Raw genomic sequence first — 26728 nt, 5'->3', positions numbered from 1 at the left:
AGTAGATTTTGAAAGGATTTGTGGAAGTAAAAGTCTTGCAAAGAGCATACAGGTCAGTTTTGCACCTAAAAACAGGAAGTAAATTTGTAAACCCAAACTAGTTGCACAAAGAGCTTACCTGCTTAAGTAGTTTTATAATAGAAACAAATTTAAAAAGTATTTAAAAATCCCTTGCTCTGTTTAAAACACTATTACAGAACCAAATTAAACAAATTAGAAGAACAAATAGACCTTGAAGCAAATTGAAGGGGCAACAACTATGCGGTATCCAATTTCAGAAATATTAAGGATTGCATTTTATGCTGTCCTAAGTGGCTCTGTGGGACACAGGCTTCAAAAAATGCTCCAGATAGTCATCCCACCACCTGTCTGCAAGTCTGCAGTGGGATGGACAAATTTTGGGCTGATCTTTTATGGGCCTTAGTTGGGCCAGGAAGTGGACAATGATTACTTGAAAAGATTATTTCCCATCCAATCTTAATTTCCTGGTTGGCAGGAGTCCAGGAACATGGAACAAAGCCCAACGAGTCACCTTACGTAATTCTTGGTGGAAAAAGGAGGTGAGGGTGTCACAGTGGAACACTTCTGCTCAATGTTCCCATGGGACCATAAGATGTAGGTGCAGAAGCAGACCATTCAGGCTACAGAATCTACTCCAACATTCAATGAGATTATAGTTCATTAGAAAATCCTCAACTCCATTTTCCTGCCATTGCCCCATTAAGCCTTAATTCCATGACTGCTTAAAAATCAATCAATCAGTCTCTTGAATATACTTAACAACCCAACCTCTACAGCCCTCTGCCTAAAAGAATTCAACAGATTCATTACCCTAAAATTTCTTCTCATCTCTATAGTAAATCGGCAACCCCTTACTCTGACATTGTGTTTTCTGGTCCTAAACATTCCCATGTAGATAAACAACCTCTTAATACGTACCCCTTCAAATCTGCTAAGATTCTTGTACGTTTTGATAAGGTTGCACTCCCTACAATGTCTTAAACCCACATATAGACTCAATAAAATCCCAAAATCCTTGAGCCTTGACTCCCCATGAGATCACTGCACTTAATCAGTTCTAGATGCTGGACCATAGTTTTTGGGGAATGTTTGTAGTCCCCGTCCTGACCAGTGAATTACTGAGTCAAGAGTGTGGTGCTGGAAAAGCTCAGCAAGTCAGGCGGCATCAGAGGAACAGAAGAATCGACGTTTCGGACATAAGCCCATTATCAGGAATGAGGCTTGTAGGTCTGTGGGCTGAGAGATAAATGGGAGGGGGGGGGGGGGGGGGGGGGGTGGGATACTGAGTTCCCAGCTAAGCAAATCAGCTGGCACCTTTCCAGCAGTAGGGCCTCATCCTCCACATGAGTGAGGGGTGAAAATGCCATTTCAGCCAATTAATGCCTAAAATGTTAAATGGCTGCACAGCAGCCAGCATCAGGAAGAATGCATTCTCCACAGATACTTAGGGATGTGAATGGGCAAGGCCACCATCTGAAAAATTCTGTTCCAGCATACTACTTCAAGGATTTGAACTACTTACAGGATTTGAACTACTTCCACACCAAGTCTTTTTTTTAAGAAAAAGTCCAAGAACATTTTATTAGCATTGTATCATAAAATAAAAATGTTATCTCCAAGAACATCTGAATATACAAACCAAACAGGGAAACAAATCAGTTTGAGATACAAAAGTAGATTTTAGAAACATAAATATGTGCATTTTTAAAAATTACAAACCTTTTTCATCAGCATAATTTATGCAAAATCATGAATCATTAAGACGAGTGACAGATAAATGAAATAAACTTGTACAATTAATTCAGTGGCATAAAGGCATCTTAAAAATGAAGGATTTGTTTCTAACATTGCACTTTTTGACTAATGAAAGTTAAGAAATGGACTGTCAAATCCACTATCCTGCTGAATAGCGTCCACATTGGGGATCAAACGTGACAGACACTTCTGATGGGAAAGTTCGCTCAGCTTTGCTGTCCAGCCATTCAGTGCTAGTTCCTGCTCAGGCTCAGTGCACTTAATGTACTTAGGAGGCTTTGTCCTTGTACTCAGTTGGTCCTTGTTAATAACAGAAATACTGCTTTCTGCAACATTTTCTATTTGTTCTGTGTCTATCCTTGACCTGAATGGAATTGTTTTACTTGAAAAGCATGCATGCTCTCCATCAGAAAGAGAGCTAATTTCAGAAGTTACTGAGGAAATGGAAGATGACATTTGTGTAGCACCATTTGTCATTAAATCTGCTTGATGTGGCAAGTTTGTGGATGACAGTGGCTTGGAAGTGTTACTGGACTTGTGGCATACTTCTCCTCCAGCTTGCCTAAAATTGAAAGTGTCAATTTGACAAGGCCTGATAGCTTCAAGACTAGAAACAAAATCACCTTCATCTCTTTCGGGGGTTTCTTGCACATTATTTGATGCTGTGGTCAAAGGTTTGGAGCAGACATATCCTTCTGAATTATGTATACCTTTTGAAGGCAAGACACAATCCTGATCACATGCCACTTGCAGAGATGTTCTGTCCTTATGACTATCAATAGAATTCAATGTGGGGGCTTTGCCAAAATACACTGGGGAAAGGTACTTGGCTGAATTCTGAAAATGTGCAAGTTTTGCAGTTCTGAGAAGCTCTGATTTTGATACTGCATCATTCAGCTGATGACCATCTTTTGTCTCAAATAACAAGGTAGTCTCCTTTTGTAAAATATCAGCCGTTTCTTCAATCTTGTGAATGTTAATTTGTTTATAACTTGTAGATAATTCTTCATCTGAAATGCCATTCTCTGCAGTTGTACTATATAAATTACTGTTCAAATTTTGTGGAACAAATACTGTGCCTGTTGTGTACTTTTTGAATTTGATGACCTGGTCTTCATTGGAAGATGGTTTCCCAACATGGTTTATTTGCACGTGGACGGATCCGCTGGTCTCTTCATCATTCTCAGAAACGATTGGAGATTGTTTTGAACTTTTCATATTTGGATGGGCTTTGAGTAGAAGAAAGCAAGTAAAACACATGTATAAAAAGACTCATCCATGCAAAATGACAGATCAACTGACAGAACAAAAAGAAGAAATTTCATCGGCTACAGTGGAAGCCAGATACAAATGAAGTTAGCACAGAAGGCTAAGCATCTGAAATACAAATATCAATTTACAACTTTCTTACAATAGTTCTTTATTATATAGATCATAGTGATGTTGTAAATAATTAGCAAGCATTCACTAAACAAAACCAACATACACCTAGGCAGTTTCATTCATAACTGCAGGCCACCCCAAAGCATATTATAGGACCACATCCTTTACTTTTGTTATATGCACACATATTTAAATTAGAAGAGATGCACACTTGCACAACAGAGGGCTCAAAGTTTTAATATTTCCACATTCTTATGCAGACTTAAAATCAGAGCCTACTGTCTTCGGCACCTAATTAGTGGATTTAAAAAAACCTTCATGTACTAATCAGTGTAAGCAAAACCACATGCATTCCGTCAAAGTTAATGGGATTGAACTTCTATAGATGATGGCCATAAGCAAAAAGATTTCAACAAAATATGAAGAATCCATACTGATATTTAATTTCTAGCATAAAACAGGCAGTCACTATTTAAAAGGTGTCCTTTTACACCAACCCTTTTAGACCAAGCCATGAAATATTATTTTCTACTTATTAGGAGAGAAGCTATCAATTTTCCTCTTGGTCTCCAAATGTGCAGTTTGAGCTGACTATTAGTACATGTAAGTAGGACTTGGTGTGGCTCAACTTTCTCTCTCTCTCTCTGATGGTAGAGTATTGCAGCATACAAGTTGACCTGGCAAACAAAATCCCAGTTATCCAGCCCCAAAATTTTGCTTTTGCATGTAGGAGGACCCTGCACCTCCCATCCCCTCTTTTCAGCCATGAAATGTTATACTAGCAATAGTAGTCAGCCTTAATTTTTCACTCCACAATTTCATATTTTACTTAGTGTTATCTTAAAATGGATAAACAATCATGTCATCTGCCTTTCAGGCTCATCTATTCTTTGCATCGGATGCCAATGACATTTCAAACTGGCAACCATTCATACCCACAAATCACTTTCCTACTGTGTACAAGTCAGCTCCAATTTTGGAGGGACTTCAGAAGTGCTAACATCAGTGATAGAAACCTTACTACGTCCTGGGACATTATCACAGGACAAACATGCTATACCACTGAAGTTTAGCAAACCTACTTATCTCTTGAATACAGCTAACCTTTTAATATTATGTTTTAAAATAACATCAAAACATTAAACACTATCAAAAAAAGCAACCTTAAACTAGGAACAAAACAAACCCCAAGATCTGAATATTCAATATTACAAATATCATACTGACCTGTAAGGGTTTCAACTTTATCACGCTTCCGATTTGGAAGAGGAGTTTCTAAAGCTTTGGCCATTGCAGCCAACTTGCTAGCAGCATTCATGATCCTCTTTTCAGCACTAAGAAAATTATAAACATATTAAATAAATCTCTATTGCCAATATAATTAATTTAGTTCTTGAACCGATATTATCCAAGTGATCACAAACATCTGTTTCAGTATCAGGGCTTTTCTGACCGTAATTGGGTATTGATGAGGAGTGTAGGGATCAATAACCAACATCTGCTTTACATGTATTAGAATCTGAAAGTGTTAGTTCAATGCCAAAAAAATTCTCTTGCTTTATAACAATCATTCAATTTGCCTACACACAGTACTGTACTCTAAAAATGTTTTTTGAGAATTTATATTGAATCATACCAATTAAATTATGTAGCACAGCTAAACAAGCATGCTTTTTAAACAATTGCACAAGTGAACAAGGTCAAGCTCAGCAACGACAGTCTCTAAGTAGAAAAATCAATTGTGAGGTACAAAGAGCTGCCCGGGGGAAAAATAGTCCATGTAATTTGCTATCCTCCGAAGAGGAAGTTAAAAGTTCAGGGAGAGAAAAGGCAAAATAAATTAAAATTAGAGTTTAACCAAATACAGAGAATTGAAATGATTATGAAACGTTCAAATATGTTAGCACTTCCAGTTCTTTGCTCTCCACAGTCACTGCCCTCTGACTAATTACTTCAAAATGTACATTTCCTTGATATATACTGATCCATTGTTAAAATCAGTAAGTAGTCCACATTGGTCAGTCTTTGTCCTCTCAGAAAAGGGAGAAATTCTCTTACAGGATTCTGGTTTCATATTTCCACAAAAAAATGTCAGATTTTAAAATGATCAAGTTCTGGCACTCAACGTTTTGACCTTATGAACTGGAGCACTATTTAATCTTTGATTTCGGACAAGAGTTTAATGAGCATGTGCATCAAAAGGGACTTTTTTTTAAAAAAGAAGTTATTCTAGTCTCAAAATGTTCATTTCACAATTAAATGCTGTCATGAACACACTGGTGACCACAGTAAATAAATGTTCTTTTAGAAGCTGCAACAGAGGTTTTTACCCATCATTCTTCCCACCATCTACTAGGAGTTGGTGGAGGCAAGTCAAGTAATATTTCCGCATTTTTCGTGCGGTTTGTTGACGTTCCTTCAATACTTCTGCACGAATCATTTCAGCTGCTCGCTTCTTGCTCTCTTGAATATAATGCATCATGTCTCCTGCACAAATTAAGAAAAGTTCCTGAGATACAGAAACAAATGGGGAGGCAACGGACTAATTAGTATTATGGCTGGACCATTAATCCAGAGACCTAAGTAATATTCTGGATACCCAGATTCAAATCCTGTCATGGTAAATGGTGGAATTTGAATTCAATTAAAATCTAGAATTAAGAGTCTAAAGATGACTGTAACTCCACTGTTGGATGTCAGAAAACCAGGGAACTGCCATTCTTAGCTGGTCTAGCCTACATGTGATGCCAGAACCACAGTTCTAAACTGCACTCTGGGTGATCAGGGATGGGAAATCTGGCCTAGACAACGATACCCTCATCCCATTAATGAATAAAAACAATTGCATCAGAGCCTAAAACTGCAGCACTAAACTTTGTTTCTCTGATAGGAGCTAAACAAATAACTTGCATTTATGAAGTGCGCCTGAACAATATATGTCATGGGACATGAAGGACTTTGGGATTCTTGTGGGTCTGAAAGGCAATCACTGTTGGACTGCAAAGAAACTTGACAGCTAACGTGCATGAAGCAAATCTCAAGGAAACAATGCAAGGATGTCAGTTAAGTTATAAATGGAGAGTACTCTTCTGCTCTTTCCATAACCCTACATCATTCAGACAATATGCTCTTTTAATTGCCCAAATCGATGTTTTCATATTTGCCCATAACACTCCAATTGCTAGATATTTGTCCACTCACTTAACCTATCTTTGTAAACTCATGTCCACAAAGCTGGGTTAGCAACACCACATATGAATGGAAAAACTCAACTCACTTTCTTAACTACCTTTATATCGTCAGCAATCTTAGCAATGAATTAGATTAAGGCCTTGCTCAGTCCTTAATCTAATACACTTATAGAATGTAAAATGTTGAGGCCCAGCACTGATCCCACTGTGGCACACTACCAAATGTCATCTGTCCAATCAGATGAAGACCTGTTTATGTCTCACTGTGGCACACTACCAAATGTCATCTGTCCAGTCAGATGAAGACCTGTTTATGCCTACCTATTATCCATGCCAAAATGTCACATGCCTCACATGAGACTTTAACTTTCTGTAATAACATTTGTTGCAGCACCTTGCCAAATACCTTCTGGAAACTGAAGTCCAGTACCTCTATCAGTTCCCCTTTATCCACAGAACATGTTACTTCAAAGGATTTTACCAATTCTATGCATGTGAATACATCTGAAAATACCCTTCTCTGAATTCCAATCAACAGTGACAAAATACATTATGAAACCATTAATTGATTCATTTTAAGGGTACAATTGGAATTTGTTGCATGGCACACACTTACGTGAGCGTACTATATTGCAAACCTATTTGACGAATATGTACAAAATTAAAGAGATGTTTGTTATGCCAAAAAACAATCAAAAATCAATACTTGTGTTGAAAGCAGCTATGAGAAATGCCAGTACAACTTGTTCTTTCACAACAGATATTTAAAATTATACCCAAAGATGGATGTAATTCAATTTTAATTCATATAATTATTACAATTAGTCAACTATTCCATTATTATAATTTACATCGATCAGGATTGGTAGAAAATGGATACAGATTGATAACTTTTGCATTTTGTAATTCTTGCATTGCACAGAAGATATGCGCAAGAATAGACTGGTGGTAGTCACCTCTGATTTTGTTTACAGCCCTCAAATACTGATGCCGGATTTCTTCTAACCCTTTTGCAGGGATCAACTTGCATGAATTCTCAGAGTTCCAATTTTCCTGTAAACTAAAAGAAGAAAAATATTGGAAAGGTAGTTCTAAGCATAAATGATATTATTTGAAATAGCAAAACTCTAAAACAATAGATCATATTCAGATAACCATGAAGGTCTCCATGCTGAATAATAAATATTTTAGGTTTTATCTAATCTACCAGAACTAGCTACTTTGGAAGCTCAAAATTTAGTTGCCTAAGGCAGTCTTACTGATCAAATCATGTTTTTTGTTCCTGATTTTTCACATTCTTTTCAGTGACCAGCTCTGTAAATTAGCCTGATGAACAATGTGCAGGCTACTCCTTGTCACAGGAATAGTCCAGATAGAAATTTGGCATTACCTGAATGACCTGTGGCGTTCCTAACAAATGGTTTACGTCAATATCATCTATTGAATAAAACTTTGGGGAATAGAATCCCCAGATTTTAGAACCAAAAGAAAGTAAAACATTGGCTAGCATAAAATTTATTTGGGCAATATTGTTCTATGCAAATGTAGATGTTAACAATGGTGTAATTTAGGATGCGTACAATCTTACATCAACTTGAATACTCATAATTTGTTTCTGTATGCATGAACGTTCAACTACATATTTAGGCTAGGTTACGTGTATTTGTGAAATATGGGTGTGGATTTTGTTACTTGAGCAGTTGGTTCAATTAGAATAAATTGAGCAGTCATATGCTCATCTTGGAAATAAAAAGGTATCTGCAAAATAAAACTGTGTTCTACTTATTTCAGCAATGCTGATGCAGATTTAAGTGCAAGAAAGGTAGATTCAATGTGTTGTAATATCACTTTAAGGTGGAACATGCTAAGCACATGACTAGAATGTACAAGTGACCAGCACCATCTCATAGTTCAACTTCCAGTATGTAGCAAGAGTGCAGTTCCTGTAACGATAGTTACTGAACCTATACAACAAATCTGTCTGCCAAGCAACAACAGATCTGCAGCATATTTTAAATAAACAGACCGCTACTGTTGAGACTATCACTCTTCTTTTCTCACTCATTTTTGGAACAGAGAATTAAGTTGAAAATTGAACTTCAAACCAGTTTGTTTTAAAAAGAGAGCACAAAAGTTTGATGTTTGCTGTTGAGAGTTGGCCTGGAAAGATAATTCAAGCTAATTACTGTTCCAAGGACACTGCAGATGGTTCGGCACAGAGATGTACTATACTCAAGACCAGTAGCTGGTTGGATGTCAAATTAGTCAATCTATGGAAAACTGACACTGGCCAGCCAACCACCAAAAATGGTGGAAAAGGAAGAGAAAACTAAAGAATGAAGTAGTGCTGATAAGTTTTGGGAAGTAGGCAGTTTTGTTCTGGAAGTTTCCAGATGGGTGTTATTTTCGATTTTCGCACTGTCCAGCTACTGATTAGTTGAAAGTTCTGAGAAAAGAATCCCAATCAGTAATAAATAAGTAAAAATTTCCAGAGGTCTGCGAAAATAGTTTACACTGACTGGTGACTTTGGCATTCTTATCAAACTGGTAAATTACAATCTTTTAATTTTTAAAAAATGCATCCTTTAAATGTGTCTGTATATGTCTGTTTGTGTAAGATTTGTGATTTAATTAGAAAACAAGATTGCACTTAGATCATGGATATTAATTAGACAGCCTTGTTGTTTATTAGTTACATTAAGAATAATAAATTGTTAATTTTTGTTTGCGGTAATAACTTGCTCTCTATTATCTGTTATTTGTAAGGTCTGGCTAGGAACAACTGAGCAATGTTAAGGGTCATTGAACATTTTAATCTCACTGTGTTATAAATTCTGTCATCGTGAGGCTGATTGGTTTGACTTGCTATCTCTGTATACCACATTCAGTTTACTGTAGATGATGTGAGGTTGGCAATACAAGCTCTCTGTACAGTACAGGACCAGTGTACAAATCTGCAATGTGTCAAACCTGAATAAACCACCAAAATTGAGGTTATGTAGAAGTTTCTTCCCAATGTATGGTATAAATAGTAGATATAATGCTGTAGTTCCACAGTCCAAGTAGGGGGTTGTACTGAAGGTATGCGTGTAGGGAAGCTCAGGACCACAAATCTTGCAGACACAGGCTTCTTTCAAGTGGGCCAGATACTTTGAGAAGCAATCAATATTGAGACACCCCAACTTCTAACTGTGGAAGACCCAACAGAAGAAAGCTCTGATCTAACCTAAACAACTGCAGAAGAAAATCCCAAAATATTCTGCTCCAGAAAATATTGATGCCAAAAGCACACAGAAATGTTAAGAACTGAAAAGCAATATCCACTAAAGTAAATAAGAATTTAAGAACTGCAATGAAAGAAAAAGAGCCAAGGCAGGATTCAAGTACAATATGGATCTTGTGATGTTAACTAATAAATGTGTCTTGTGGAAATTCATCTGCAGCATGTCAAACTTCATTGAAGATCAACATACATCTTAAAACATTATTTAATTATTAATAACAAACCAATAAAGGAATATGCATTACCAAATTTCTCAAGTATTCAACTATTTGGTATGAACATACCAAGAATTTGTTTTATTGCCAGTTGATTCACTTTCTTTAAGTCTTCTTATGAGATAGTCTTTCTCATTTTGCAAAATATTTACGGTTCTTTCATGCTCCTCTGTGAACAACAGCAATAGAAATATTTGAAACTTCATTATTATTAGACAAGGTGATCAAGGCTTTTTATATTTGCTTTTATGAACTGAAGACATCTCTAAATTAATAAAGTGTAAAGTTCAGTATAATTCAATTACTTGAGGACATAAACAATTTGGCTTGCTTCAGAAAATCAATATACAGCAACTGTTTGCATAAAACCATGTATCAAATTGTTTGAACAGAAATCACATTTCGGACATTAAATACACAGCAATTTGATCATGATTTAACTAATAGAAGGCACAAGTGCTTAAGTAACAAAAACCCTCACCCACACCTCAAAAGCACACCAGCTGGCTTAAATAAGTAGATGAAAGTGCACCAAATTGTGCACAAAGTCAAAAATCACACAACGCCAGGTTATAGTCCAACAGGTTTATTTGGAAGCACTAGCTTTCGAAGCGCTGCTCCTTTATCTGGTGATTATAAAATTGTGAAAAGTTGATGTAAGATTACACTCATCCTAAATTACACCCATTGTCAATCCCTCAATTTGCACAGAACAATACTGTCCAAATATATTTTATCCAGCCAATGTTTTAGTTTATTTCAGTTCTAAACTCTGGGTGATTCTATTCCCCAAAATTTTATATAATAATGTTGAACATTACTATCAAAAAACCCTCATAACACATCAGTATCAACTTCATAAACACAGAAGTCATGAAAATGTGATTTTCCATCAAATACGTGAGATTCCTTATTTCCATGTGGATCAATATTTATATCACTAGTAAACGGCCATTTTAATCAAGTGACCACTGCCTCTTCACATTAGGAGCTTGTTCTCAGCCACATCTTTGCTTTGTTAAAAAAGACAGAGGTTTCAACAAACAGCCTTGAATGATATAAATGCAAGAAAGTACGAACAAGCTTGAAGATATCCTTAATCAATTTGGCAATTAGGGCCTTGAGCATACAGTTCAACAATTCCAGATCACAATCGCTGCTTTTTGGATACTTTGTGAAGATACTCCTTTCCACATTTAGCTTTTCTTACTGTCTCAACACCATTTTCTTTCACCATGCACCATCAATCCTTTTGTCATTTCATCTCTAATACATTCCATTTAGATCACATTTCAGACCTTCCATATTGGGGTTTGCCTCCTACCCACCTTTCCTGCGTCTGTACTTACTTGACACTAGTTGCATTCTGACTTTTATCAGTCCTGAAGAAAGGTAATCTACTGAGAAGTTTGTTACATTTCTGTCCCTACAGATATTGCAAGATCTGTTGCACATTTACAGAAATTTGGTTTTAGTACTGTAAACAGGGGTGCTGTATGTTGATCATCAGAATCATTCAGGACATGATTTTTAAACTAACTGTCACTGACAGCTGAAAATGTGTTAACAAAATCAGAACCAAACAAAGCAGATTTTCATGTATCAATACACAAGTACAGCAAAAGTACACATTTAAAGGCATTATTAAATACAAAAATTGACTTTCAAAAACTTACTCAGACTACCTCTGGTGTGCAGAAAACAAAATTACATTGAATTTAATGCAAAGTAGCAACAGAATTACATTGAATTTAATACAAAATAGCAACAGATTGTGAAACGGCAACTGCTGATAGACAAACAACAATTGTGTGACTAGTTAAATAAAAATAGTAAGGATATTATTTTCGAAAAAGGCCAGAGCAACAAGCTCAAAGGTAGCAACATCCCAACTTTTCTTTTAAAAAGATACGTTTTACCCAATTTTCCCCTCTGATCAGTATCAGCCTAGTCCCATTTGATTTACTGTTCAATACTGACCTTTGAGATGTTGTACTTCAATATTATGTTCATGAACAGTTTGTTGAAGCTGCCTACATATTTTCTCCAACTTTTTCTTGAGCTGTTGACATTCCTGTTGTAATTTCTGTGCTTGCTCTCTGCATTGTTCATTGCATGGGTGGTATCCTGGGTTTAAGTTTTCTTTTCCAGAAACTAGATCTGTAAACATATTTTCAAATCTACATTAGAGAGAGCTTTTAATATTATTTCATAATGAAGTGCATTTGCAGTACTTTCATCTCTGCAAGGTTTTGCCACTTCCCTACATAGGGAAATATACAAAATCATACAAAGAAAAAATAGTAACAATAAACTGATATCTTATTGTGATTTACTTTCTCTAAATATGCCTTAAACATTCTTAAGCTGAAGGAGCAATAAATCTATACTAGACATGGTAGAATTTGTCCATTTCTCTTCAGACACAATATTATGAGAATTGTAAGAGTTTATACTTACAGTAAGATACATGAAAAAAGAAATGTTCCCTCATAGATAGGATAGTGAAGGTGGCATTTGGTATGCTTTCCTTTATTGGTGAGAGCATTGAATATAGGAATTGAGAGGTCGTGTTGTGGATGTACAGAACATTGGTTAGGCCTCTTTTGAAATATTGTGTACAATTCTGGTCTCCTTCCTATCGGAAAGATGTTCTGAAACTTAACAAGGGTTCAGAAAAGATTCACAAGGATGTTGCCAGGGTTGGAGGATTTGAGCTACAGAAAGAAGCTGAATAAGCTGGGGCTGTTTTCCCTGGAGCATCAGAGGCTCCAACCTTACTGTGTTTTATAAAACCATGAGGGACATGGATAGGATAAGTAGACAAGGTCTTTTCCCTGGGGAGGAGGAGTCCGGAACTAGAGAGCATGGATTTAGAGTGAGAGGGAAAAATTTAAAAGGGGCCTAAGGGGCAATGTTTTCATGCAGAGGGTGGTGAGTGTATGGAATGAGCTGCCAGAGGAAGTGTTGGAGGCTGGTACAATTACAACATTTAAAAGGCATCTGGATGAGTATATGATTAGGAAGGGTTTAGAGGGCTATGGGCCAAGTGCTGGGAAATGGGACTAGATTAGGTTAGGATATCTGGTCGGCATGGATGAGTTGGACCGAAGGGTCTGTTTCCAAGCTAGACATCTCTTAGACTCCGTATGAAGCAAATCAAGCTTGCCTGGAGAGAATGAAAGAATAGTTATTTTTGCGGTTGCATCTGAATTGTTGGGAGAATTTTTGGACATTTGCAGGAAAACAAATGACCAAGTCTGAATTTTTATACTTCTGCTCTTCCCAACCCAATTCCCGTAAGCAAAAATAGTCAATTAGCTGTAGGGGGTTTACTTAAATATTTATTGGGTTAGTCAAGTTTGGTTCACCCAGATGCAAGACATTAATTTGATTCTGATGAAACCTTATTTCTGCAGTTTTTCCACCATTTGTTTTGTTGTGTCTGTTATGGATATAGCAAAGGGTGTATACCTATTGAAGGGAACATATGAAGCAGACTATACTATAGAACAATGAAGCCAGGGATGACAAGGTAAGTATTTAAGACTGTACATACCCATTTCAGGTTAAATGTAATTTCTAATTTTGTACATTTGGAAAATCTGGTAAAAGCAGATATAATCATTTAAAATGAAAAGTAAAAGTAAATGGTTTACTTTCTCATCAGCTAATAGTTACATGGCAGATTTAGTGCATGAAAAAAAGGAAAATTCAAAATATTTAAGGATGAATTTGTTAAGAATGTTTATTCCAGGAAGTAATAAAAAGTTCAATAATTACTAACTTAATTTGAAATGATTCAAACAAAACTATTCAAATTAAAATGACTTTAAAAGGTGAATTTTTGATGGTTTGATCATGAGCAGTTCAAATATCGGTGAAGATGAACTCATTTAATCTTGCCAGAACGGAGAAAACTCAACTTCAATTTTTTTGCTGACTATTCATCTATAATTAACGGTTAGAATTAACTATATGCCACCTCATATTGAAAACTCATTGTCATCTATAATTTTCTGAATTGAACAGAACTATAAAATGATGAGAAAATGCCACAGAAAAAAAATAATTTAAAAAATTAACCATTTGAACCCATCACTGCCAACATTTACATCATAATTAGAAATGTTGAGAACTTTACTCTTAACTATGCACTATTAAATTAAACCAGTGATCATATTTAATTTATTTTGTACAGTAATTGAAATACCATATTTAGCTTCATTTTGTTGTGCAAAATCTTTCAGCTTATGCTGTAAACGTTCAAGTTCATGTTTAAGTTGAAGTTCAGACGATTCAAGTTTTCTGAGCTGTGTTTCCTTTGCAGCTTTGTATTCTTCATGTTGTCTTTCACAGTCATGTAACGCATTTTGTAAATCAAATTTGTCCTCCAATTTGAGAGGAAAAAATAAATTAGGCATGCAGCACACCATTCAAGTCATTGAAATAATATCTCAAAACAGAAATGCACAATTATAATCAACACAGTTCTTTCATTTCTATCAGAAACTGCTGCTTAAATAAATACAAGTAGAATGCTGAAGAAGGCACCCAAAATTCACTTGGTTTAAAAGGTACACTCTGAAAAAATACTGTGTTTCCCATTACACCTCACCACTACATTAATGTGAAGACACCAAGGTTATGTGTGCAATGCTAAGAGACCACTGCATGGGGATGAGCTCTCAACAAGTCAGTTTCATGCAGGCTACAACAATCTGGGAGGTAAATCTTAAAATGAAACATGAAAATTAGAAAAAAAACTAGGAACCAATCCTCAATGAGGCACAAATTCATGGTGAACCCCATTTCCACAGTGGGTATCCTTCATTGGTGAAGGTATACAGCCATGTGTAAGCTATCACTCGGAGCCATTTGGCACAAATTCATTTCCCAGCTCATGCATAAAACTGTCCATGTGTGCAAACACAGTAGCCATGACCAACACACATACTTTTTGTTTTGGAGTGTGCAAATGATTCTTTTAAAATTTTCCATGTAACATGAAGGATTTGACTTGTGTATGAACTGTAACTCCAGCTTCTAACTTACCCTGTATCTATCTTAGAATTTAGTAAGACTAAAGCTGGGGATACTTCCTTGAGCATTTGAATAGACTTTGCAAAAAAGAATAAAAGAAAGTGGGATTTTCACAAAGTAGATACAATAAAAAGGCAAATCCATATGACAGATTTTCAAATAAGAATGGATTCTGTACCAAATATGCACATACATTTCCTGACAACAATGCTATCCATACAGGAAACATCAATATCTTAATCTTAGAAAAATAAAGAACAGCGAGAATAAAGTGAAGATCCAAGACATCTGGGTTTACACCAAAAAGCCATTCCACCAGGTTATACAATACAGCTAGAACCTACAACCAGAACTGCCATTACCTCCTTCTGGACAGTTTCAAGAATCTCTTCAATCAGTCTGGTGCAAGTACTTTGGAGCCGGTGCTTTACTTCAACAAACTGGTCATGTGTTGATTTGGCAGTGTTAGAAAATTCTTCTGCTCTAAGACATGCAGGTTTAGACTTTCCAAAGTGTTTTGCGATATCACACAAAAAATGTTCAATTTCAGTAACAAGTTCAGATTCATATTGCTGTCTTTCATAATTGATCTGTTCCTCTCGATAAGCTGACCATTCTTTTTGCTTCTCCGAGAGACGGAGATTGAATTCAGACTCCTTTTGTGCAATCAGTTCATTTTTCTGCCGGATAAAGTCCTCTTTTGTTTCTTTAAGAACATCGCTGAGTTTATTTCGATGCTCTGCTAGGAAGGCTTGATAATCCTGTTCATTTAGTTCATGAATTCTATTAATCTCTACTTGTTTTGCTTTATTCCATTGAGCTCGAGCTTTTGCCAATTCAGCTTTAGCAACTGCTACTGCTTCTTCTCTCTCAAATTTTAATTTGCGCTCTAGAACAAGTATCTTCTCTTGCAGCTCTGAAGTTTTAACATTGGACTCAGTTTTCTCAAGTTCTTTCAACATATGTTTCTTCCACTTTACGTCATTTGCTTTCACTGCTGCAGTTACCTGTAGTTAACAAGTACTGATCAATTTATTTAATCCATTGAAAATCCAATCAATATTTTCTTGGATAAAATTGATCTGACTGAAGTAATGAACATACCACTAGCACGTTTTGAATTAAAAATGGTCTCCCTCATTCAAATCATCCAACTTCACGTTTAAAAATATATTTAAAAGATTAAGCACACATTGTAAAACAGATTTTCCAATGGGAAGTTGCAAGGTATTATTTCATTGTGTACTAATTAAAGTGAACTAATGTCAGAAATACAAGTACTAGTATGCTATGAACACTACATGTGTGGTAGAACACAAATACACATTATAAAGAAAATGAAAATTTCATTGTAGGTTTGGCAGGGGAGTGTGCACCAATTATGCCAACCTGACTGTCACAGTGGGTGATGCAATACCAATTAGTGGCTGTTGAATTTTTTGTGAACCAGCTTTAGAGCAATGCCTTTATTATAAATAATACCTAGTGACAGTGTCACATTTGAAACAAAATGGCTACCTATACAACATTTTACCTGTTTTGCCACATCTTGTTCATGTTTTGCCTCCCATTTCTTCTCCTCAATTTGTAAATTGGCTCTGTACTCAGGCAGGCTAGTCAATTCTTCTAACCAACGACAACGTGCATTTGTTAATGTGGTTTCAACCTAAAAGATGAGATGATACTTCACAACAAATTACTACTAGAATTAATCAAAATCCCAAAATTAAAGCATGCATAAAGTGGATGCATATCTTAATAAAGATACTAACTACTATTCTTCATAACAATTATTCAACTATTATATAATTCCTTCCCATCAGTATCATCATAACCAGTGTTACAAACAGTTGTGCTCTCAACAATATTTCAACCATATTAAGTACCTCCAAAAAGGAAGCTTGTAGTACACTTACTCTTGCTTTCTTTAACTACTTAACCTCGGTGCTGATGTCGTCCCAGAGGAAGAAAAAGTAAACGAAGGAGCAAGATCAAATTATGTCATAAATGAAATCACATTTTTATATCCACTAGCTGATTTCTGGTGACATTATTCCAAGTCTTTGAGACACAGTAATGAAGGCCAATGAGTAGGTAATTCACTTGCATCTTTAATACCATGGCAGGCTGGTTAGTTCAGTTGGCTGGAGAGCTGATTTGCAATGCAGAGTAACATGAACACTATGGGTTCAATTCTCACAGCAGCTGAGGCTACCATGAACTATTGTGCTCCTCAACCTCTCCCCTCACCTATAGCATGCTACCACCAGTCAACACTCTCTCGCTAAAGACCATCCTTATAGTCTGACAGGACTACAGCGACTTTATCCTTTTTAAACAGTAGCTGCGAAGCAAGAATAAGATTAGTTTGGAAGGGGAAAAAGCAGTTGAAGGTTTGAAAGAATCTTAAGGACATAACTGTGGATCTTATCTTCACAATGTTCAAGCATATTGGGGGTGGGAGTCAGAGGTGAGAGAGAGAGAGAGACGGGGAGTGGGAGAGGGAGAGAGAGAGAGAGAGACGGGGAGTGGGAGAGAGAGAGACGGGGAGTGGGAGAGAGAGAGAGACGGGGAGTGGAAGAGAGAGAGAGAGACGGGGAGTGGGAGAGAAAGAGAGAGACGGGGAGTGGGGGGGGGAGAGAGAGAGAGAGAGAGAGAGATGGGGAGTGGGAGAGAGAGAGAAAGAGATGGGGAGTGGTAGAGAGAGAGAGAGACGGGGAGGGGTAGAGAGAGAGAGAGAGAGAGAGTCGGGGAGTGGGAGAGAGAGAGAGACGGGGGACAGAGAGTGAGAGAGATGGAGGACAGAGAGTGAGAGAGCTGGGGGAAAAAGAGAGAGAGAGAGAGACGGGGGGCAGGGGGGGGGGAGAGAGAGAGAGAGAGACGGGGGAAAGAGAGAGAGAGAGAGAGAGTGAGAGTGTGATGGGGAGAGAGAGGGAGGGAGGCAGGCAGGGGAGAGATGCGGGGGGGGGAGGGGGAGAGAGAGAGAGTGTGTGACGGGGGAGAGAGAGGGAGACAGGCGGGGGAGAGAGAGAGCGAGGCAGGGCGGAGGGGGGAGAGAGAGAGAGATTGGGGGGGAAGAGAGAGAGAGAGAGAGAGGCAGAGAGGGGGGACAGGGAGACAGAGATAAAACAGGAGAGAGAGTGAGAGAGAGAAAGTGAGAGAGTGAAACGGGGGCGGGAGGGGAAGAGCAGAGAGAACAGGGGCGGGAGAGAGAACAGGGGGGAGAAGACGGAGGGCAGAGGACGTGGAGGTAGGGGTGGGGGAGAGAGCATGAGAAAGGGGGGAGAGAGAGCGAGAAGGGGCAGAGAGAGAGAGCGCGAGGTGGGGGGAGAAAGGCTGGTGAAGAGAGAGAGAGGTGAGAGAGATGTGACAGAGAGAGAAAGAGAGAGAGAGAGAAATGGGAGAGGGAGAGAGAGAGAGAAATGGGGGGAGGGAGAGACAAACAGACAGAGGGAGTGGGGAGAGACAGGGGGAGCGTGAGAGAGACTTGGCGAGAGGTAGAGAAAGGGAAGGAAAGACGATTGTCTTGGGATGACGGCATGAACAATTGGTGCTTATGGAGTGGTTACGAAAATTGACAATTGCAATAGTTTTGTACTGTAATTAATGCAATGTCAAAAATAGGCAGTTGGGAATATCGAAAGAGCCTTAAATCGTGAGAATTTTTAAAACATTGATGCAAAACAAAGTGTGTTTGGAAGCAGTGCAGGATATAGGTGGCAGTGGAAACGTGGAAGGAATTCACAGATTTGGTTTGATTTATTATTGCCACATGTGCTGAGATACAGTGAAAAATATTGTACTGTGTGCCAACCAGACAAATCATATCTTACATAAGTATGTCACAGTCATAGAACAAATTGCAAAATATAGCATTCCAGCTACAGAGAAGGTGCAGCGAAAGATCAACTCAAATAGAGGTCAGTTCATAAGTCTGATAACAGCACGGAAACAGCTGTTTGCAAATCTTTGGTACATGTTTTCAAACTTTTATATCTTTTGCCCGATGGAAGAAGTGGAAGAGAGTATAAATGGGGTGAGAAGGGTCTTTGATAATGGTGACTGCTTTCCCAAGGCAGTGAGAAGTATACACAGAGTCAGTGGAAGGAAGGTTGGTTTTCATAATGGATTACACTGCGTCAACAATTCTAATTTCTTGCCATTTTGGACAGAGCCGTTAACATGCCAAATTGTGATGCATCCAGATAGAATGCTTTCTAGAAAAACTTGTAAGGGTCATTGTGGACATGTCACATTTCCTCAGCCTTCTGAGGAAGTAGAGGCGCTAGTGTGCTTTTAGAAAGGCCAAATTTACGAAATGCAGATGGCAAGGCATGGTTAAGAAATGTTTCAATGGGGGGAATTCTTTAGGGAGAACAGAACAACAAAAAATATATTTGGGAGCTCAGAAATTGAGGTTGAAAGCCCAAGGTCATTTCAGAAGTAATTAATTTATTAAACACCTCAGAAGGTCTCAAATTATGAGGCATTATCCTTCACCAACCTGTAGTGCCTTGGGAAAAAAAAATCAATATTTATGTAACATCAGTCATTGTCCTTAACGTTTTGTCATGATATCATTGTTCATCAACTCACCAGTTTGGCCACATTATCTTCATGGTTTTTCTGTTGTTCAAGTTGCTCTAAAGCCTCCCCAACTTGATGCTCCAATGTCATTTTTAAACCAGCAAGCGGAGATTCTAATTCTTGGCAAGTATAAACTTTGGTACCAGTGTCCTCTTCAGTTTGAAGAATTTGGTCCACCTTAGGTGAAGTCTTTTGTTTAATTGCTTCTACAGTGTCATGGAGACAAAGTTGCCATTTTGTTTCAATGTCATGCATTTCTTGGTCTTTGAGCTAATAAAAAGATGAAACACGTTTGAAATTAAAACATCCTCAACAAGATATGCAGTAATAGATATGTAAGCAGTGCCTATCAGTCACTGTATTTCAAAACCAATCAATTCTGAGAAGCATCATTTTCCCCCTCAAGTGTAAAGATCATATGGTCCAGTTGAAAGGAGCAGCAGAATGGTTCTCTCATTTCCCACCCAAAACATTTCACTCAATTTAGAAAAATAGAATCTAATCATTATTATAACATTGTTTATGGGACTGTGCTGTACACAAATGGCTTCTACGTTTTCCAACAATATGATAACTATACCTCAGAGTACTTAATTGACCACAAAATAATTTGGAACATTCCTGGAGCGTGAATAATTTTACATAAAGCCAATCTCTTTTTATCTCCTTCAGGGCCTTGCATTCTCAATCTCACATTTAATGGATGACTTGCACATTTCTAATGATTCAGAACACACGCAATATGGTAATTAAGTAGCACTCCAGTGAAGGTCTGTCATTGATAAAACCAACATTTGTGATTTTGCCAAAGTAAAATCAATAGTACATTAGATTAGATTCCCTACAGTATGGAAACAGGCCCTTCGGCCCAACCAGTCCACACCGACCCTCCAAAGAGTAACCCACCCAGACCCATCTCCTTCTAACTAATGCACCTAACACTATGGGCAATTTAGAATGGCCAATTCACCTGACCTGCACCTCTTTGGACTGTGGGAGGAAACCGGAGCACCTGGAGGAAACCCACGCAGACACAGGGAGAATGTGCAAACTCCGCACAGTCGCCAGAGGCTGGAATCGAACCTGAAACCCTGGCACTGTGAGGCAGCAGTGCTAACCACTGTGCCGCCCTACTGAAACTAACTTCCTGTAGTGGGGAGATAGAACAATTAATTTACAATAAGCAAAATTGCAAACACAAAGCAATATGATAATTGTCAGAATTTAAAGTCAACATAATACCACTAGTGCTATATCAGTACACAGAAGCATTTTCTATTTCCTTATGTGCATGAAGCTAAGAATAAATCTGTAAGGTCTTCAATAATAATTTGTTGACTACAGCAACGGATCCGCACAGCACTACGTTTTAACTTTTACTATTAGCAAGATAAATGATCACCTTTTGTTGTTCCTCTTGCCAATGTGTTTTGGCCAACGCAACACGCTTTTCAACTTGTTGCTCAATATCAGCTTCTTTTTCCACCATCCATTGGTTTTTTGCAGCAACCATCAGAGTTTCATGCTTTTCTTCCAGTTCAACCTGAAGATTTCTCAAACGCTCTTTCATTTCTTCAGAAAAAGCCTTTTTCATCTGAAAAGTGAAAGTTTACACTTTAAGCACTATAAATATAACTGCATTCTGGATATAGTAAAGAGTAAATATATGTTTTCCTAAAAGCAGTGGTTTACTTGAGAATAGAAAAAGCCCTTAAAACATGTCTAAAAGCTTTTACTGTTTGAAGGTATGACTGTATGACATGTCTGCTGTGCCACAAATTCTACTTTTTTTTGCAACACTAAATCAACTGCCATAATGCTGAAATGGGATATTTCTATTTCTCACAGCAGATATAATTTATTTGAAGACATAACAATTGAAATTGCAGACAAGGAATCAAGAGAAGCAGTGAAGGTTGCTACCTGAGATCTACGCTGAATGTCATGTACTGCTACATGCACATTCTCAATCTCTCTCCATCAGCACCACCTCATATTTTCTCAAAGCTGTCCTGCCATCCAGTTTGACTTCATTCTTTCGATTTATTCAATGTTTTAACAATAATCTTTTTCTCTTCCTTTCAAACATTAAGGAACAAAGGTTGCAGCAACTTTAAGGTACCCATGCCCCTCTGGAAACTTCCTCCCCATCTTGGACTCCATTCCTTCTCCTAACTACACCTTGTCAGGTATTTACTGCACTTCTTGACTGTTCACACTCTGATGCTGAAAATTCAGCATCAAAGGATTGAGTCTTATTCATTTGTGCTCCCACTGCAATGAATTGTGGACACGACATGACATCAAACTCTTGACAAGAGTCCATTCCCTGCCCCAGAGACCTTGTCACCCTCCTCCAACACTCTCCTTCCACCTGGACTCTCTTTATACTCTCGTACTTCCCTCAACCAATTGTCGATGTGACATTGGTTTCCTTAATTTCTCTACTCTCCTCACTTAATCTCCCTGCTAAACCCATACAGCTCACATCTACCTTCCTCCCAAAATCCACAAACAGAATTGCTCTGGGACAGACCCACTGTTTCTCTGTCTCTCCTGTACATAACTTACTTCTTCTTAGCTGATTTTGATTTTTTTCTCCTGGTCCAGTTCCTTCTCCCTTACACCTGCAATTTTTCTGATGCTTTATATCAGTTTTAAATCGTCCAGCTTACAGACACCAGCCAACTCCTCTTCACCATCCTTCTACATGCCCATTCCCCATCAGGATGATGTTGGGACTCTCCGTTTCTTCTTCAAAAGGCAGCCTGAACTGTCGCCATCCACCATCATCCTCCTTCACCTTAAGCATGTCCACATTTTGAACAATATCTACTTTCATTCCTTGCACTTTCTGCAGGAAGCCTAAGACATGTTAAACATTTTTTCCTCAAGCAATGATTCCCTACTACCTTGACGAACAGGGCCCTTACCCACGTCCAACTCATTTTCTGCACTTCTGCCCTCATTCTTTTCCTTCTCTACAACAATGAATAAGATGCCCCTTGTCCTTACCTTTTACCTTGCCAGCATCTGCATCCACAGGATCATAAGTTTCCATTTCCGTAACCTCCACCAAAACGCCACTGCTAGACACTTATTCCCCACTCCTCCCTTGTCAGCATTCTGCAGGGACTGTTTCCTCTTGGGAAAATCTGGTCCACTCCTCATTCACTCGCAATACCTCCTCACACTACCTTCCCATGCAATCAAAGAAGGTGCAACTCTTGCCAGTTTACCTGCTCACTCCTCACCAAAGGCCTCAGGCAAAGCAGCAATTCATCCTCAGTTCATTCAACTGGTCTACTGCATTGATTGTCACAATGTGGTCTGCTTCATACTGAGGAGACTAAATGACCACTTTAACCATGAGTGACACTTTGCGGAGTACCTACATCTGTCTGCAAAAATTACCCTAAGCTTCCAGCTGTTTGCCACTTTAATACACCATGGTGTTTCCATGCTGAAATTTCTATCTTAGGGAACAGCCTCGTTTTCCAACGAATCTCAATGCAACCTGGAGGAACAATACCTCATCTTCTGTTTGAGCACACTACAAACTTCAGAATGTTAAATATTGAGTTTAACAATCTCAGAGCCTGAGGACCCTCTTCCTTGTCCATTACCTAACCCACTACCCCAGGTCCTGTCATGAAATGGGACAATACAGTCAATCAATTTACAGCAACTCATTGTGACCATTATAATCTACTTAGCTTCTCTTCTACCTTGGCCTATCAACTCTTCTTTTGCCTGCCTATCCGTTTTTCTGTCTTGTCATGCTGCTCCTATAACAAGGTTACGTGGTTCTTGGGTTTTTTTCCCAGAGGGATCATAAAAGACACAGACTTCGAAACATCTAAGTTTGAAGGGTTTTAAGCCATTTTGATTATAGCTAATAGATACTGCCTCAGGCAAAAAGCTTTTAAGTTAAAAAAAATTGTACAATGAAAGGGGAGTGGCCAGTTCTCCCAGCTCAGCTTTTCTCTGGTTTGATTGGTTTTGGGCAGTCTGCCTATTCACTGAAATCAGTTAAGTAAAGTTTTAAAAGTGGCTGGATCCAAAGAAGCAGGTTGAGGCTGATCCTCCATTATCTCTGACATCTCTCCTGTGTTCGATTTTACATTTTGTGCCAAGGAGAGTTTATGGGATTTGGGGGTTCCCATAATTGTGGCAAGTATTTGGAACAGCATCATTAGGTTGGGATGATCTGTTGGGTTTTCAGATAGGTTAAGTTATTTGGTATTCTGTTCTCTTTTGCTTGTATTTCATTTGGTAATCTTGTAAATTAACTCTGTATTGTTTAAAACTACATGTTTGACCAACTATGTTGCCCTCTGGATACCTGCATTACACCTGCAAAGTTAGGGCCTAGGCTACTTCCTGGAAATGCTTTTAGGTGGTCGAGCCTGATTCATAACACTCTCTATGGGCACTCTCTCCATCCATCCTTTCCCCTGCCATCCCCCATCATCAGCTTAAATACCATATCCTAGCTGCTTCAATTTCTAAAGAAGGATCACAGGATTTGAAATGTTAACTTTTTCTCTCTACAGACCCATGTACATTTCCACCATTTTCTGTGCCTATTTCAGATTTCCACAGTATTTTGCTTTTGTGGTACCTCTCCAAATTGATTTTGTTTGGGATCCTAACGCAAACAAAACTGGATTGAATTTGAATTCATATTAAAAAGATCAAAGGACAGAACTGTAACTAACAACAATAACTAGTCAGTCAATCTGTGACTCTATTTAATCTACTGACTTTTTTTGATTTGTGGTCATTGTTGGAATATAAATCCAACAACGAAACAGGAACAGGGATTTAAGAACATGCAAAACTTTCTTGATGAGCCAGCCAATTTCCAAATAGTGTTGATTCAGGAGGAAAAAAAATTGAAAATAGTCACCTGATCAAAGACCATAAAAGACACCATTACCACTTCATGATCACAAAACCCAAGCCTCGTACAATATATGCCTTTCAAATATAAAAATCTGGGACTCATTAGAACAGTCAGTTACAAGACAAAGTATATTGCCCATATCTGATTTCACATTCAAAATTCTGCCAGTGTTGGAAGATTATTGCAAGGTTTGTATAGTACAAACAGAAGTAGGTCATTCAAACTGTAGAAGCAGTCCTTCAATGAGAATGATTGAATACTTCAATGGTTTTTTTGCTCACTCCATCCCCCTATGCCACTGTAACCAGAAATTAATCGCTACCTTAGTATACTCAAAGACTGAGTCTTCACTGTCCTCTGTAAACAGAATTCCAAAGGCACACAATCCTCCAAGTAAAATAATTTCTCCTCATCTCGGCCAAAGAAGCATCCCTTTTATTTTTAAACTGTGCTCCCTAGTTTTAGACTAACCAAACAGGGGAAACATCTTAAGTGCATCCACCCATAAAGGGTCCATCCCTTCAAACATTTGTAAATTTAAATGAGATCTCCTCTCATTCTTTAAGACTGGAGAGAATAAAGACCCAGTCTACCCACCATTCCGGGAGCAAATATGGTAAATTTTCATCACACTCATTCTCTGGGAATAATATCTTTCCTGAGATAAGGGGACCAAAACTGCATATAGTACTCCAGGTGTTGTTTAACCAAGCACCCATGTTTTTGTAATGGAAGTTAGATCATATCTATTTATCTTTATTCGTGCCTTTAGATAATCTATTTTGTTGTAAATGCTGCGTACATTCAGGTCGAACGTACTTAACTTTATAATTTTGACATAATTCTGCTTTGAAACATACTCAGCCTTGTTTCTCCGGTCTTATTGTCTCCCCAGCATCTTTAGGACTTCTTGTTACAAACTTTACTTCTTTCCAAGTTGGGTCACCACTCAGGTACCAACCCTCCCTAACAAGCTTGCTTCACCCTGACAGCACTAGCAAGGATATCAGTCCCAGTTCCAAAGGTAAACTTGCCAACTTGTCAAGGTTCCTCCTGCCCCAGAACCAGTCACAATTCCTCAGAAATCTAATGCCCTCCTTCCTACACTAGTTCTCCAGCCACTTATTCAAACAACCTTCCTGTTCTTTTGTTCACTAAAGCATATTATTTGGAGTAATCCTAAGATCACTTTTTTGAGATTTTATTTTCTAATTTCTTTCCTATATTCTTGAAATATGTCTTCACGAATTCATCCATCTAGTATCATGGACATAGGTAGGTAATGTGGACCATGCCTTCTGGCTGATCTTCCAGAAGTTAGTATTGCAGTTGCTCCATGACATCCTCAATCCTGGCACCAGAGAAGCAACATACCATCCAGGAGTCCTGTTTATTGTCACACAAACACCTGTCTACTCGCTTGACTATGGAATTTCTAATGATTATCCCTCTTCCATTTTCCTCATCCCCTGTACATCTGAGGCACTGTATTGTCATGGACTTGACACTAGCTGCACTCCCATGAGGAACCATCACCCTCACCAGTTTCCAAATAGTAAGCATGATAAACTCAAGGAGCTCCTGCAATACCTGCCTGGTATTCTTAGACTGTCTGGCAGTCACCCATTCCTTCTCTACCTGTATGTCTTAAATCTGCAGTGTGACCAACTTCCTGTTCATGCTATCCACACAGCTCTGTACTTTGAGGAAGCATAACAGTGACTCCAATCGATATTCAATTTCTGATCCCAGACCTCAAGCTTGTGAAACCAATAATACATTCTATATATATGTTAGTCTTAGACACATGGTTTGTCCATGACTTAACACATACCACAGCATGTATACCTCACCAGGCCCTTCTGAACTGCCTTCTTATAACTCTTAAAAACTATCTGTTACCCTTAGAATAAGCATAGACTTCCTATTAAAGTTTAACAAGTTATTTCTGAGATAAAAAGAGAAAAAAAAAACTAGAAGTACAACCTAATCAGTTGCTTTCTCCATATTTATGATGCCACTCCACCATTGTCTTAGTGCAGGTAGGCATCCCGATCTGCATTTTATTTCTTCACCTGTTCACTCTGCATTTTGGAGACAGACCTTAATTAAAGCAGCTCTGTTCCCTCTGCCCTGAATTCTCACTTTGCTCTAATTTCCAGTTACTCATTGTTTCAATCTCACAAACAAAATCTCCCTCCTTCTGACTGAGCACTTTGAACGAGTCCTTATATAGGTAACTCTGATGAATCACTTGTTTTTCCCAAATGACCTGCCACAGTTTTTTGATAGATAACTATCAGGCATCCGCCTGTTAAACTAGGCTATTTTAATTTCTGTA

The 26728-nt window shown here is 38.1% G+C and overlaps 1 protein-coding gene across 3 annotated transcripts in view; it reads right to left on the bottom strand.

The window, feature by feature from the left end:
* Positions 1 to 1794: 1794 nt before the first annotated feature.
* Positions 1795 to 26728, bottom strand: part of cep152 (centrosomal protein 152) — a 78515-nt gene continuing 53581 nt past the window's right edge. For all 3 annotated transcript variants that reach the window (XM_060852806.1, XM_060852807.1, XM_060852805.1), the window contains exons 17-27: positions 20881 to 21072; positions 19488 to 19748; positions 16426 to 16557; positions 15254 to 15898; positions 14062 to 14239; positions 11829 to 12008; positions 9918 to 10017; positions 7307 to 7410; positions 5490 to 5646; positions 4387 to 4493; positions 1795 to 3005 (exon numbers count right to left, since the gene is read on the bottom strand). In XM_060852806.1, coding sequence (XP_060708789.1) covers positions 1882 to 3005; positions 4387 to 4493; positions 5490 to 5646; positions 7307 to 7410; positions 9918 to 10017; positions 11829 to 12008; positions 14062 to 14239; positions 15254 to 15898; positions 16426 to 16557; positions 19488 to 19748; positions 20881 to 21072 — 3180 coding nt within the window. In that variant the 3' untranslated portion in view covers positions 1795 to 1881. The remainder of the gene's footprint in view (positions 3006 to 4386; positions 4494 to 5489; positions 5647 to 7306; positions 7411 to 9917; positions 10018 to 11828; positions 12009 to 14061; positions 14240 to 15253; positions 15899 to 16425; positions 16558 to 19487; positions 19749 to 20880; positions 21073 to 26728) is intronic.

The sequence above is a fragment of the Hemiscyllium ocellatum genome, chromosome 39, assembly GCF_020745735.1.
Source record: "Hemiscyllium ocellatum isolate sHemOce1 chromosome 39, sHemOce1.pat.X.cur, whole genome shotgun sequence".
Lineage (NCBI taxonomy): Eukaryota > Metazoa > Chordata > Chondrichthyes > Orectolobiformes > Hemiscylliidae > Hemiscyllium > Hemiscyllium ocellatum.
This window is presented reverse-complemented; position numbering and strand designations above follow the sequence as displayed.